The sequence below is a fragment of the Lissotriton vulgaris genome, chromosome 10, assembly GCF_964263255.1.
Source record: "Lissotriton vulgaris chromosome 10, aLisVul1.2, whole genome shotgun sequence".
Lineage (NCBI taxonomy): Eukaryota > Metazoa > Chordata > Amphibia > Caudata > Salamandridae > Lissotriton > Lissotriton vulgaris.
Genome location: NC_141698.1, coordinates 1000245671 through 1000260089, shown reverse-complemented (window position 1 = coordinate 1000260089; position 14419 = coordinate 1000245671). Strand labels below are relative to the sequence as shown.

At 43.0% G+C, this 14419-nt stretch overlaps 1 protein-coding gene across 3 annotated transcripts in view; it reads left to right on the top strand.

The window, feature by feature from the left end:
* The window catches only part of PHKA1 (phosphorylase kinase regulatory subunit alpha 1), a 1293387-nt gene that overhangs the window by 372876 nt on the left and 906092 nt on the right, over positions 1-14419 (top strand). For all 3 annotated transcript variants that reach the window (XM_086942009.1, XM_086942008.1, XM_086942010.1), the window contains exon 10: positions 10547-10669. In XM_086942009.1, the coding sequence (XP_086798135.1) occupies positions 10547-10669 (123 nt within the window). The remainder of the gene's footprint in view (positions 1-10546; positions 10670-14419) is intronic.

Below are 14419 nucleotides of genomic sequence, written 5' to 3'. Positions count from 1 at the left end.
GGCCTATTTTAGACCTCCGTCCGATGTATATATATATCAAGAAGAAGCGGCGTGCTTCTGCCTCTTGCACGGCGGGCGCTCGACAGGATCGCCGATCCTTAAAATGAATCAGAAAACTGGTACATTCCTATTTATAGAAACCAGAGTCGAGGCCCAAATTGTGTTCTTAGTGCTCAAGGTTTATTTGGCAGAAAGATTAAACAGCCCCAACGCGTTTCGAGGTACGCCTACCTCTTGATCACGGGTGGAGTAACATCAATTCGCCATTCTTTTTAAAGTAAACAACGAGATGCATTTCGTCATGCATCACGTGCACATAAACATTGAAGACATACTACAATCAGGCTACAATGTATCAGTGAGTTTGTTTTCACCGTGGTTTCGTTTGTTTACAACTATCCCAGCAGTCTATACAACATGCATATTGGCTTTGCAGCTACATATACAGGCTAGTATTAACATCGTGTGTCACATTTATATAAATGAAAATAAATGTCAGAAAATATATAAATCTGTGCATGTTCTGTATAAGCTGTCTCCAAGAAAATCTCAGCCCAAGTGGGCTTTTAACCTCCTCATTATTGTTCATAATGTCGGGTCCTAATTCTGCCCAAGTGGGCGTTCAGTCCTTTCCTGCAAAAAACGAAACAAACCAATTTCAGCCTGTGTACTCTCATCATTTACTGTGCAAATAACTCTAACAAGTGCTATTAAAAATCACCTTTCTTTAAAAGATTATACATTCCTACAAAGACGCGACAGAAATCTCATCATTCCTTAAATTTACTCATACAGGTGTACTGCTAGTTCTTCTCCCAGGTTGTGCCCAATCGGCTGAATGGTGTTATATTTAATTATATATTTGGACTCCAGTTTCCGTAACTCTAGCCATCTGTTTCCACCTCTTTCATTATTTTCCACACAGTCTAGCACTATGAATGTCAGCAGATTGGGGTTCTGATTATGTACTGCCGCAAAGTGCCTTGCTACTGGGTATTGGTGACTCAGGTTTTTTATTGCTCTTAGATGTTCTAATACTCTGAGTTTAGCCTGCTTCGTGGTGCACCCAATGTAAAATTTGTCACATGGACAGTGTAATGCATAAATAGCATGGTCAGTCGTGCAGCTAAGATGTTTAGTGATCTTGTGGGCCTCCTGATCTTTGGAAATCACTATAGATTTACAATTTTTGCTGGTCTTGCATGCTTTGCACCGTTTACAAGGAAAAAATCCTTGTATTGCATTTGCTTTGGGACATTCTCTGATTAATGTCGTGCTCAGGGTGTCCCTTAGTGATTTTGCCTTTGTGTAAGTCACTGATGGTGTTTCATGTATGGCCTCACATAGATCTTTATCCAATTTCAGGATATCCCAAAATTTCTGTAAACTCCGTCTCACTTCCCAGGACTGACTGTCATACCGGGTTATGAATCGGATTTTATCATCTACAGGACGTTCTTTAGGGATCAAAAGTTCTTTTCTTTCCTTTTGATCAACCTCTCTTACTGCCTGGTTGATGATTTTATTGGAATATCCCCTTTCACGAAATCTTGCTATCATAAGTGATTTTTCCTTTTCATAGTGTGGCCCTGTGCTACAATTTCGCTTAGCCCTGGTCAGTTCACCCAAAGGAATGCTTCTTATAAGAGTAACAGGGTGACAACTTTCAGCGTGTAGGAGACTATTCCCAGCTGTTTTTTTGCGGAATAAGGAGCTAGTTAAAACTCCATCCCTCACCTCAAGATTGACATCCAGGAATTCCAACTGAGTCTTACTCATGTAGCTGGTAAATTTCAAATTAAGATCATTGTTATTGATGATCTTTTCAAATTCCTGAGCTTGTTCGCGGGTGCCCTTCCAGACACAAAAGATGTCGTCAATAAAACGGAGCCAGAGGACGGCGTGGGTACTAAAGTGGGAGATGTTGCTCACCACTTGCTCCTCCCACCAGCCCATGAAAAGGCCAGCAAAGCTGGGGGCAAAGCAAGTACCCATCGCCGTCCCCCGTATCTGTCTGTACATTTTTTTATCGAATATGAAAAAATTATTTTCCAGACATATCTGCATCATATGCAGTATCATGTTAGTATGGCCCCAGTGTGAGATAGATCGTTCCTTAAGAAAGTGTCTACATGCCTCTAGCCCCAAATTTTGGGGAATGCTTGTGTATAAACTGACGACATCAAAACTGATCATCCAGTAATCAGAGTTCCATGTGAAGTTGTTAATTTTTCTAAGGAAGTCAGATGTATCCTTGATATAAGATGGTAAAGACTGGACTAGTGGCTGTAAAAAGTGATCGATGTACCTTGAAGTTTTTTCTAGTAAACTCCCCACAGAGGAGACAATCGGCCTCCCCGGTGGTTTCACCAAATCCTTATGCAACTTGGGCAGTAGGTACAGTGCTGGCACCATGGGGTATTTACACAACAGGTATTTATACTCCTCATCTTCAATGATACCACTGACTTTCCATTCAACCAGTTTATCAAAAAACATTTGCTTCATGTCATTATATTCTTGTCTCGTGGTCAAAACATAGTTTTCTTGGTCATTAAGTTGCCTGTACCCCTCCTCCAAATACATCTCCACAGGCCACAATACAACATTACCACCTTTGTCACTGTTCCTGATAATTATATCAGTCCAGCTTTCCATCTCTTTCAGTGCTAGGAATTGGTTACTAGTTAGATTAAGTTTGAGTTTGGGTCTTTTTTTCTCAATTTTACGCATTTCCTCAAGTACCCCTTGTTCAAAACTGTCGATATAAATATTAGCAATATTAGGTACAAATATCGACTTGGGTCTGAACCCGCTGGCACTACACATATCAGTCTTTTCAGATTCCATCAAATTAAGCAGGGGATCTACATTCACATTTTCACAACCTGCTAATTCCTGAAAGGCTTGTAGTGTTTCTGCATCATTCGGGGTTAACATGCTAGGTTTATCAACAGTATTATCCTTTTTGAGTCTAATTTTACTTGCAAACCATTTTTTTAATTTAAGCTTGCGAGTGAACTTGAACAGGTCAATACGTGAATTAGTAAAGTTAAATCTTGTAGTGGGACAAAATGACAAACCACGTGAAAGTACTTGCATTTGGGCAGCCGTTAATGTACGTTTAGAAAGATTTACCACTGTTTTCTTCATCATTTCTTTGCAATCTTTCCTCTGGTGCGCGTTCCCACTGGACTGGCCACCTCGTGTGAGCTTCCTCCTCTGATGGCCCTGTTTCCTCCTCTGCCGCCTCTTCCACGATTCCTTGGGGGCGTGCCCATCTGGCGACCTTGTGCCATTAGAGCCACTTCCTTTAAAATTCGGTCTTTTGGTTGGACCGATTCCAGCTGCTCAGAGGTGTCGCTTTCCTCAGATTCACTTTCATGTATCTCCAGGGTTTTTTCACCTTGTAATTCTCCCGTCTGATCAGCTCCCCCTGGGCTCTTGTTAGCTTGTTTAGATTTCCTTTTCGTGTTGGCAGAGTCTCTCAAGGCATCGAATTTCTTAGCAAAGGTCAGGATCTGACCCTTTTTATAATCCACCTCATCACGGATACATTTTCTTTGCTTTTTTTCTTTGATTTCTTGTTCGATTTTTTCTAAACGCTTATTTATTTTGGCCATCTCCGTTGCAAAATCAGTTTCTGTACATATTTCTTTCAACTTGCACGTTATGCTTTCAATTTCTTCATTCAATCGACCACATTCCTTTTCAGCATCTGTTATCAGCATTTTCAGCATGTTTGTCGAGCAGTTATGATTATTTTCCATCCAATCATTAATTAAAACAGGGTCCGGTTTCTGAAAAGTGGGTACAATAAAGGTACGTAGTCCACGGGGAATGCGGTTACATTCTACGTATTTTGTGAGAGCTGCCGCATCCCACCACTTTGAAAGTTCACGTTTTAGTGCTTTCCCCAGCGCATCCCAGAGTTTCTTACTTTCGTCCGCTATTGACACGGTTGGTGCACTTTCCTTCACAGTCTTTTCCTTGCTGGTCCCAGCGTGGGAAAACAATTTCTCTGCCGCGTCTTTTCTCCTGCTGTTTCTCAGCTCCGCCATTCTCACCTATACAGCGTGCCCCCCGGCGTGCCGCTGTGAGCACTGAAAACGATCCGTCTTGCCTGTTGCAAAGCCCTGGCGTGTTATCACGGCTGCTGCGTCTGCCTGTACTGCAACTGACTTTCCGGTGGACTCGTGGAATTTAGGAAAAAAATGCAATCTTTTCTTCCAGTTCACGTAACCAATGTCCTTCAGCTGCGGTGATACCACAATCTTACCGCATCGATTTCAAGCAGTTCCAGTGTTCAGGCGCATTAGTTTCAGGCGGGCAGAAGCGTTTAAATTTAAACACAACAAGAAGAAGCGGCGTGCTTCTGCCTCTTGCACGGCGGGCGCTCGACAGGATCGCCGATCCTTAAAATGAATCAGAAAACTGGTACATTCCTATTTATAGAAACCAGAGTCGAGGCCCAAATTGTGTTCTTAGTGCTCAAGGTTTATTTGGCAGAAAGATTAAACAGCCCCAACGCGTTTCGAGGTACGCCTACCTCTTGATCACGGGTGGAGTAACATCAATTCGCCATTCTTTTTAAAGTAAACAACGAGATGCATTTCGTCATGCATCACGTGCACATAAACATTGAAGACATACTACAATCAGGCTACAATGTATCAGTGAGTTTGTTTTCACCGTGGTTTCGTTTGTTTACAACTATCCCAGCAGTCTATACAACATGCATATTGGCTTTGCAGCTACATATACAGGCTAGTATTAACATCGTGTGTCACATTTATATAAATGAAAATAAATGTCAGAAAATATATAAATCTGTGCATGTTCTGTATAAGCTGTCTCCAAGAAAATCTCAGCCCAAGTGGGCTTTTAACCTCCTCATTATTGTTCATAATGTCGGGTCCTAATTCAGATTTATATATTTTCTGACATTTATTTTCATTTATATAAATGTGACACACGATGTTAATACTAGCCTGTATATGTAGCTGCAAAGCCAATATGCATGTTGTATAGACTGCTGGGATAGTTGTAAACAAACGAAACCACGGTGAAAACAAACTCACTGATACATTGTAGCCTGATTGTAGTATGTCTTCAATGTTTATGTGCACGTGATGCATGACGAAATGCATCTCGTTGTTTACTTTAAAAAGAATGGCGAATTGATGTTACTCCACCCGTGATCAAGAGGTAGGCGTACCTCGAAACGCGTTGGGGCTGTTTAATCTTTCTGCCAAATAAACCTTGAGCACTAAGAACACAATTTGGGCCTCGACTCTGGTTTCTATAAATAGGAATGTACCAGTTTTCTGATTCATGTATATATATATATATATATATATATATGTATATATGTATATATATGTGTATATGTGTGTGTGTATATATATATATATATATATATATATATATATATATATATATATATATATATATATATATATATATATATATATACACATACAGTCAGACCATTTTCACATGGTCACACTCCAATAAATCCTTTCGCTCCTGTTACAAAACGACTTCCTTGCTACTCTAGTTCTCAAGGACGCATACTTCCACATTCCCATTCACAAGGCTCACAGGAAGTATCTCAGATTTGTAATAGACGGGCAACACTACCAATTCAAAGTACTCCCATTCTGAGTCACAACAGCACCAAGTGTTTAGCGGTAGTGGCAGCGCATTTACGAAGACAGCACATCCATGTCTTCCCATACCTCGACGACTGGCTCATAAAAGCCAGCTCATACAATCAATGCTTTGAACACACTCATGCCACAATACAAATGCTCCACAACTTGGGGTTCACAATAAACCACACCAAGTCGCATCTACAACCATTCAAAGTACAACAATACCTCGGTGCCACAATAAACACCTCAACAGCGCTAGCTTATCCCACTCCAGCAAGGATAGCCAGCATGCAAACTCTTCTAACAAAGTTTCAGCTACAACACTCCCTTCCAGCACGAGTGTTCATGCAACGCATAGGGATGATGGCTTCTTGCATTTTCATAGTACCCCATGCAAGACTTCAAATGCGTCCGCTACAAGAGTGCTTATCACGTCAATGGAACCAGGCTCAAGGCCACTTAACAGACCTAGTGTTGGTAGACGGTCGGACTCATCGCTCTCTGCAGTGGTGTAACACCAAAAACCTTTCCAAGGGACGACCGTTCCTAGAGCCAGTTCCTCAGATAATCTTGACTGCGGACGCATGGCTCTCCGGCTGGGGAGCGCACCTACTGCAACACACTATGCAAGGCAGGTGGACACCGCAACAAAAATTACTCCACATCAATCATCTGGAGTTACTAGCAATATTCCTAGCACTAAAGACTTTCCAAAAGCACATATCAAACAAAGCTGTATTAATCGGCACAGACAAAATAACAGCCATGTATTACATACAGAAGCAGGGAGGCACACACTCCCTGTAACTCTCTCAACTAGCACAGGACATATGGCGGTGGGCTATACCTCAAAACATATTCCTTCTAGCCCAGCATGTTCCGGGAGTACAAAATACCATAGTGGCACTGTTAAGTCGTCAAACACAACAGACCCACGAGTGGGAACTTCACATGCAAGTTCTTCAGCCATTCTTTCAGATGTGGGGACAATCTCAGATAGACCTATTTGCCACCGACGAAAACGCCAAATGCCCAAGCTTCGCCGCCAGATATCCACACCCACTGTCCAAAGGCAATACCGATATGGATAAACTGGTCAAACAGATTTGCGTACGCTTTTCCACCTCTACCACTCATGCCACTAGTAGTACGCAAACTACAGCAGCATTCTCTGACCCTCATCCTAGTTGCTCCAATGTGGGCCAGACAACCGTGGTACACCACACTGCTACAACTGTCTGTAGTACCGCACCAAAAATTGCACCTGTCTCCACACATCTTAACACAGAACCGTGGAGAGATCAGACACTCGGACCCAGCTCAGCTCAACCTTGCGATCTGGCTCCTGAAATCCTAGAATTTGGATATCTGAACCTCCCTCTAGACTGGATGAATGTCATTAAAGAAGCTAGACGTCCAACCACTAGAGCATGTTACGCAGCCAAGTGGAAACGATTTGTAATATATTGTCACAACAACAATATTAACCCCCTAGGTGTGTCTATTCAACACATCATAGGATACTTACTGCATCTCCAAAGATGTAACTTAGCCTATACGTCTATTAGACTACATCTTACTGCAATAGCAGCATATCTGCAAAACAGACAACATATATCTCTATTCAGAGTGCCTGCAATTAAAGCCTTTATGGAAGTACTTAAAAGAATAATTCCTCCCAGAGTACCACCTTCACCTGTGTGGAATTTAAACGTTGTTCTCACACGGTTAATGGGACCTCCCTTCGAACCCTTACACAAATGTGAATTACAATTTTTAACGTGGAAAGTTGCGTTCCTAGTAGCTATTACTTCTCTACAAGCACTAACCATTCAAGAACCCTTCTTGCAAATGCATCATAAAAAGGTAGTTCTGCGTACTAATCCAAAATTCCTGCCCAAAGTAATTTCTCCCTTCCATCTCAATCAATCTGTGGAACTGCCCGTTTTCTTCTCGCAACCACAGACAGTAGCAGAAAGAGCGCTTCACACATTAGATGTCAAAAGAGCATTGCTATACTACATCGAGAGGACACAACCCTTTCGAAAGACAAAACCACTGTTTGTCTTTCTCACCACCACACAAGGGTAATCCCATTTCAAAATCTGGGATAGCTAGATGGATTGTCAAATGCATACAGATTTGTTACCACACAGCTAAACGCACGTTATCTGTTCCTCCTAAAGCCCACTCTACAAGAAAAATAGGGGCTTCAATGGCATTTTTAGGGAACATTCCCCTAGATCACATCTGCAGAGCAGCTACATGGTCTACACCGCACACATTCACAAAACACTATTGTGTAGATGCGCAAACCAAACAACAAGCTAATGTGGGCCAGGCTGTTCTCAAAACATTATTCCAAACTACTGCAACAGATAGGGGTGGTCGCCACTAAGAGTGGGTACTGCTATACAATCTATGCACAGTGTGCAATCTGCAGCTCATATGCCTCGAACGGAAAATGCTACTTACCAGTATGCATCTGTTCTTGGCATGTAGAGCTGCAGAGTTGCACACGCCCACCCGCCTCCCCGGCTACCCTTGTCTGTTCCAGTATTATCTTAATTAGATGCAAATTACATGGGCAGCCTTCCTTTTTCTTGCAAAGCTCCATCATTTCCCTAATGGCGAAAAACAATCTGGGGATCGAGCCGATGTCCATGCGCAATGTGGTCCAAAGGAGGAGTCACCTACCTCATGACTTCCAAAGAGCTTTTCAGGACAACAACAAACTGCAAACATCGGGGTCCAACACTAGGTGGCGATTTATGCACAGTGTGCAACTTTGCAGCTCTACATGCCAAGAACAGATGCATACTGGTAAGTAGCATTTTCCTGATGCTGCACAGGGCTATCTCCAAAAGCATCTTGAGGGTTGGGGGAAATTGGCATACCGCTGTTTGGACAGGTGTCCTTTGACATCTGTACTGTGGCGCTATAATGCAAATGTGGGTGCATTATTATTCTCTTAGTGTTTGCTTTGTTCGCCCTAAGTTGGCAGGGTATGCCCAGACGTGGGCCTTTTTCTCACTTTGCCATTGGATTCAAGCTAGCGTGGCTGATGAAGGTGTTACCCAGAGTCCGGTTCAGAAAAGACCTGGCTTGGCAGTTCGGGCTGGACTGTTCGCTTGAGGCACAGAGTCAAGACTGATTTGTATATAGCTGGGTCTGAACTGAGGTGGCGAAGTGAGCTAAAGAATGGTGATGGATTCAACCCAGATCTGTGACGGGGGTGAGGGTCTGACAAGTTTCAGCGCTCCGTCCATCATCTCCTTGTGTTTGTGGTGTATTATTATTACCTGTAGACCTGTAAACGCAAATAAAGTTTGCTATAAAAAAAATATCCTACACCTATCTATCATTATGTTAGATTGGCAAGAAAACCCCCCACAATTTACGCAGTAGTGTTTGTTAATGCTGCTGGATAAGCACTCGCATTATAAGTTACATTATAAACTCAAGTTTTTTGTGTGATTTCTGTCCTGTTTATTGGACTTTGTGCATATGTGGGTCTGTGGTTTTAGTTTCAGTTGGCTTTCGTGTACCCTTTCCAGGATTCTGCACAGGACACGTGTTTTGTGTGTGTGTTTTTTTGATGAATTTTACTGTCATGTTACCTTGAAAAAGAATGCACAATTTTGAGAGGGGGCAGGGTTGCATGTGTTTTAAGAGAGATATTTGTATTCAATTTTTTTCTCTAGTGTTGCCACAATTCTTAGTTGACGTTTTTTGCTGCAGTTCAATGTATTCTATGTTCTGGCGTAGTTTCAGTGTGTCAGAGTATTAGGGGAATGTGACGGGTGCATCTCTCCTTAATTCAGCTACACAACTAATGTCCTTCTAAATTATATTACGTATTACGTTATTTATATTAACAACACATATTGGACTAAACTCGAAGAATTAAAGTCCATGAAGAGTCTCAGTAACTATGTTCCAGGTTATGTTCTTCCTGTCATTTCAAACTCAAGGAACACCTTTATTTTATTTCCATGAGTGATTCCACAAGTTATTCAAAAAGGTTATTTTTATGATTTCAAACATCACAGTTACAATAATTTACATTTCTCCTTAATTTAACAGCGGACGTGTTTTGTCAAAAGGACCAATTTTTGACAAACCTCCATTTTACCTCTTTTCACTCATAAGAAGAACACACCATAAAGATTACCTTTTTGAAGCATTTCTCGTTTCATAAGTATGTACCTAATGCCCTGGCAAAGCAAGAGACTGGTCTCTTCCATGTGCATTGTGACGAACTAAATTAATGAACATATCTTGTTAATTTAATGACTGTCATCAGGCAAGACCACCAGAGACAATTGTAGGCTGTTAATAGCTTAAACCAGGGGTCTCCAAACCGGTCCTGGAGGGCCGTATCCATGCCAGATTTTTAAAATTACTACATGTATCTCAATGGGGATATCCAAAAAATCTGGAATGGATCCGGCCCTCCAGGACCGGTTTGGAGACTCCTGGCTTAAACAAACAAGGTGCTTTTTGGGGGAGTCTGGTGCAGATGGTCCAATCCATATGCTGTAGGTAACGTAGTAGCCGTCTAATATTGCCTTGGCCTAGACTCAGCTTTGTGATATACGTAGAACAGTTGTCCGTCCAGTTGTTCTTCTAGAAGGCCCTTTTCCTTATAAAGCAACTTTTTTATTCCTGATTTATATCCAATAGACTTTGTGAAACTGGAAAACCCTGTCAGCTTGAAAGCTAATGTCATGTTAATGCTCTATTGGTACTGTTACCCAGGGGCAACATGGTAACAGGTTGCACTGCAGATGAGGGCTTTTCTGAATGGAATAATGATATTTAATACCCTTTGAAAGAAACATACGGTTCGTATCACTTTAATGAAGTAATATGTTTTGAATTTACAGGATCCTAATCGTTTATACTACGAACCAGCAGAGTTGAAACTGTTTGAGAACATAGAGTGCGAGTGGCCTTTGTTCTGGACCTATTTTATTTTGGATGGGATATTCAGTGGCAACATGGAACAGGTAATATATATTTCACGATTTGCAGATATTTCTCCCTGGGACATACACGATGCACTCTGAATGCCGGTGTTTGTCCAGCAGTATTATCTCCGTCACTTTTCTCACTTCTTTTTTCCTCCTTGTTTTCCCTGTACACCATTGTGTTTTGCTGCTGCTCTTCCATGCTTGCTTTTGAAAGAGCGGCTTTTGTTTGTTTTTATATTTTTGTTGGCAGACCACAACCTGATGTGAAGCTGAGATTATGCAGTACTTTATTTCATTACAAAAGGGCCCACCTTAACCTACTACTTTTTTTAATGGGGAGGTTTGCCCCCTGACTTTCTCCTTATTCAGGGGGTACTGGTCATGCCACTCTTACCCTTGCTTCTTTCTGTGGCTCAGTGCGGGAATGTAGGCTGATCCCGCTGTATCCCGGTTCCGTAGCTGTTTCTTTGCCGGATATGGGATCCAGCAAACATGCAGAATTTGTCCTAGTGTCATTTTCAGACAAGCAACCTGCACAGGGCAAGCAGGCTGTCTTATTTTCACTTGCAGTCATGCAAAAAACAAAGGCCTGATTTAGAGGGCCATCAGCCCTTCTTTTGTTCATGTATCACCCTGATTGGGACCTATCTGGAACTTATAACCTAGATGCCAATGCAGTGGAAAGAAACAAAGACACACAGTTTATCACTTCACAAGTACTTCAGTTGGAGGCACATTTGTTACTTGGTTCAACCTCTCATGTATATGAGTAATTGCACAAATTATGATTTAAATGGCACTTAATTAATTTGTATCTCTTTTACATCACTACTCGGCACAGTGCAGGTGTCAGAGCATTTTACATCACTCACAGAAAAACAATTAATCATACAGGTGTGTAAATCAATATACAGGAAATGTTACATAAGAAAATGAGTTATAAGTGGTAGGAATCAAATATCTTTCATACTTGTAGACATTACATGTTAAGAGTGATAGGTCAGGAGAAACACAAAGTCAGGATATAAAATGTAATGCAGGGATTGTGGTTGACTGTACAAACGATTTTCTCTTCAAGGGGATCCTCATGAATAGTTGTAAGCACTGAATAGTTCTGCCCACGTGCGGGGATCCCGGAGCAGTTTAAAATGTTATATATATATATATCAGAAGTTTAAACGCCAGGACACGTTTCAGGAAGTCAATCCCTTCATCAGCAGCGCATCAACCCACTTGGGTTTTATTGTTCGCAAGTTGGGGAATGTCCGCGCACCCACTGGGGAATATAATGGCAACACTACGCTTCCCAGAAAGCCATGAAATCGACCACGCCCACTGAGGCAGGTATGTGCATAAAGGGTGTGCGCCATGAACATTGCTTTCATTTCCCCTCTGAACTCACGCTGCTGATGAAGGGATTGACTTCCTGAAACGCATCCTGGCGTTTGAACTTCTGATGTGCTTTTCTGTGCTGAGTGCCTTCCAGCAAGCTGATAATATTAAGAAAATAAAAGAAACAAGCTGATTTTTTACACTTCCTGTGGCTTTGACTCAATCGGGTTCCTGTTTGTTTTGGATATATATATATATATATATATATATATAATATATATATATATATATATATATATATATATATACACATACACATATGTGCTGTAGATACACATGCTTCGCATAAATCTGCCATGTGGTCTTGGGTTTGGATGATTACAAGTTTTTTATTGTTCCAAAAAGTTTTCTTCGAGTCACAAGGCTGTGTGACTCCTCCTCTTGGTAATAGTGCACATGGTCATTGACACCATCTTCAGATTGTTTTTTTCTGCCGATGGGCTCGAATGTAATATCTTGCACTGTGGTTGGAGATTCCTTTGGGTTCCCTTCGGCCCATTTTATCTTTCACCTCTCTAGTAGTGTCAAACACAAGGAAAAGGGCTTACTTCTAAACAACTGGAGATGCACCACCTCCAGAAAAAGAGTCAGAGCTAAAAGATGCTTCTGGTAAACGAGTTGCTGCACAAAAAGCGAATCATTGGCGTGTAGCCAATAGCTAGGCTCTATTAGGTATGACATGGCCCACTGGGACGAAATGGAGGAGCTCCTCAAACACCTTCCAAAAGAAATAGTGTATTAAGGTAAACTTATGATCAACAAATCTATTAACTGTGCAGTTGATGCATCTGACACCTCTGCTAGGGGCATAAACACCAGTATCTTATTACATAGGCATGCATGGTTAAGGGTGTCAGGATTTAAGCCTGAGGAACAGCAAGCCATACTAAATCTCCCTTTTGATAAAGAACATCTTTTTGGATCAGGGGATGGGGAGCTTGCCTGGCCCCAAGATGGTCGCTGCCTCAGCGAGCTCTGTGAGCCATCTAATCAATCCGACAGGAATCCTGCAGCATCTGTGTTTTAAACTTTATGATACTTGCCTCCCTACAGAGAGCTTGAAAGGCGCTACCCGTTGGTGCATCTATCGTAGCTGACTGGACTGCTGGCGGGCGGCACTGGAGTGCGACTGCGAGAGGCTTGGCTGGAACCTGCGGTACGGCTTGCCATTAGCGGTGGTGTGGGGGTATAGATTGTGGCTGTCCTTGGCCTTACGTCCGCTGGAGTAGGGAGTGTGTTCATGGCCCCACCGGCAGACAGCGGAGCGAACTGCGCCTAAGTCCTTGGCGGTCGGGCGACATACGGGCGGACAGCCCTGGAGTAGTGACGCGGCCTGTTCCTGGCTGTGAGCGCTGCCGCTCGCTCCTCAATAGTTGACCTTGGGGCACTGAGTACTAGGCCCTAGCGGTATTATCCACCCCTCTCGGGGGCAGCGGCGAGAACCATTGAGATCCAGCAACCTCGACTTGGCATTGAGGCGCGCAGTGAGGCTCTGTGCGGCGGCCGGAGACCTGTGAGTGCTGGCATTGTGCACTGATCAGATAAAGGGCCCATTCGGACTGCATTATCGAGCGGGGTGATTTGCTAGTGCCCGATACTTAGAAATTGCCTGGGGGGGCCTATACCTTTCATTTGGCCTGCAATAAGCTTCTGTGCTCCCCTAGCAGCCTGAGGGTTGGCAGCCTGATGGTTGGCATCCTCCCACCCCCATTTATTGTTGTTCGAACTCCTGCTGTGCCTCTCACAGCCTGCTGACCCTGACTTCACAGTGGATCCCCGCTTTGCCTTGGGGTACGTGGTGGTGTGCGTGAGGGGCTGATCTGGGGCCCTTTGCCTACGTGTGCTGTTTGTTACGTGTCGGGGGAGCTTGTGGTACCTGCGGTGTGGCCTGGTCCCCTTGAGAACTTGGGCAATGTGGATAAATCCGAGTCTAAGCTGCAGTTTGAGAAGCGCAAATCGAGGCATAAGGAGGAAAGTGCTGACATGGCCCTTGCTAGGCAGAAGGACACTGCTGAGGAATCTGGAGGGGAAATTCAACAAATTTTGACGGCCAGGCAGAAAAGCTTGTCCACCATTGATGGTAAAATTGACTCCCTAGCCTTTCGGATGGATCGCATGTCCGAGCGCATTGATAAGCATGCAGAGCACCTGGATATGGGGGAGAGGCGGGTGTCCGAAGTAGAAGAAGCCCAGATGGAGACAGACAGTTCCCAGAAACAGATGGAGAAGCTTTAAGTGCCCATTTAGGGCACGGCCGAGGATTTGAAAGCTAGATCTAGGCGCTGTAATATCCGCATCACAGGCCTTCCTGAATCTACAGCCATGGGCAAGAAGGAGGTGTTTATCAAGCAGCTCTTGGTGACACTTCTGGGTCGTGACACATTGACTGCCATA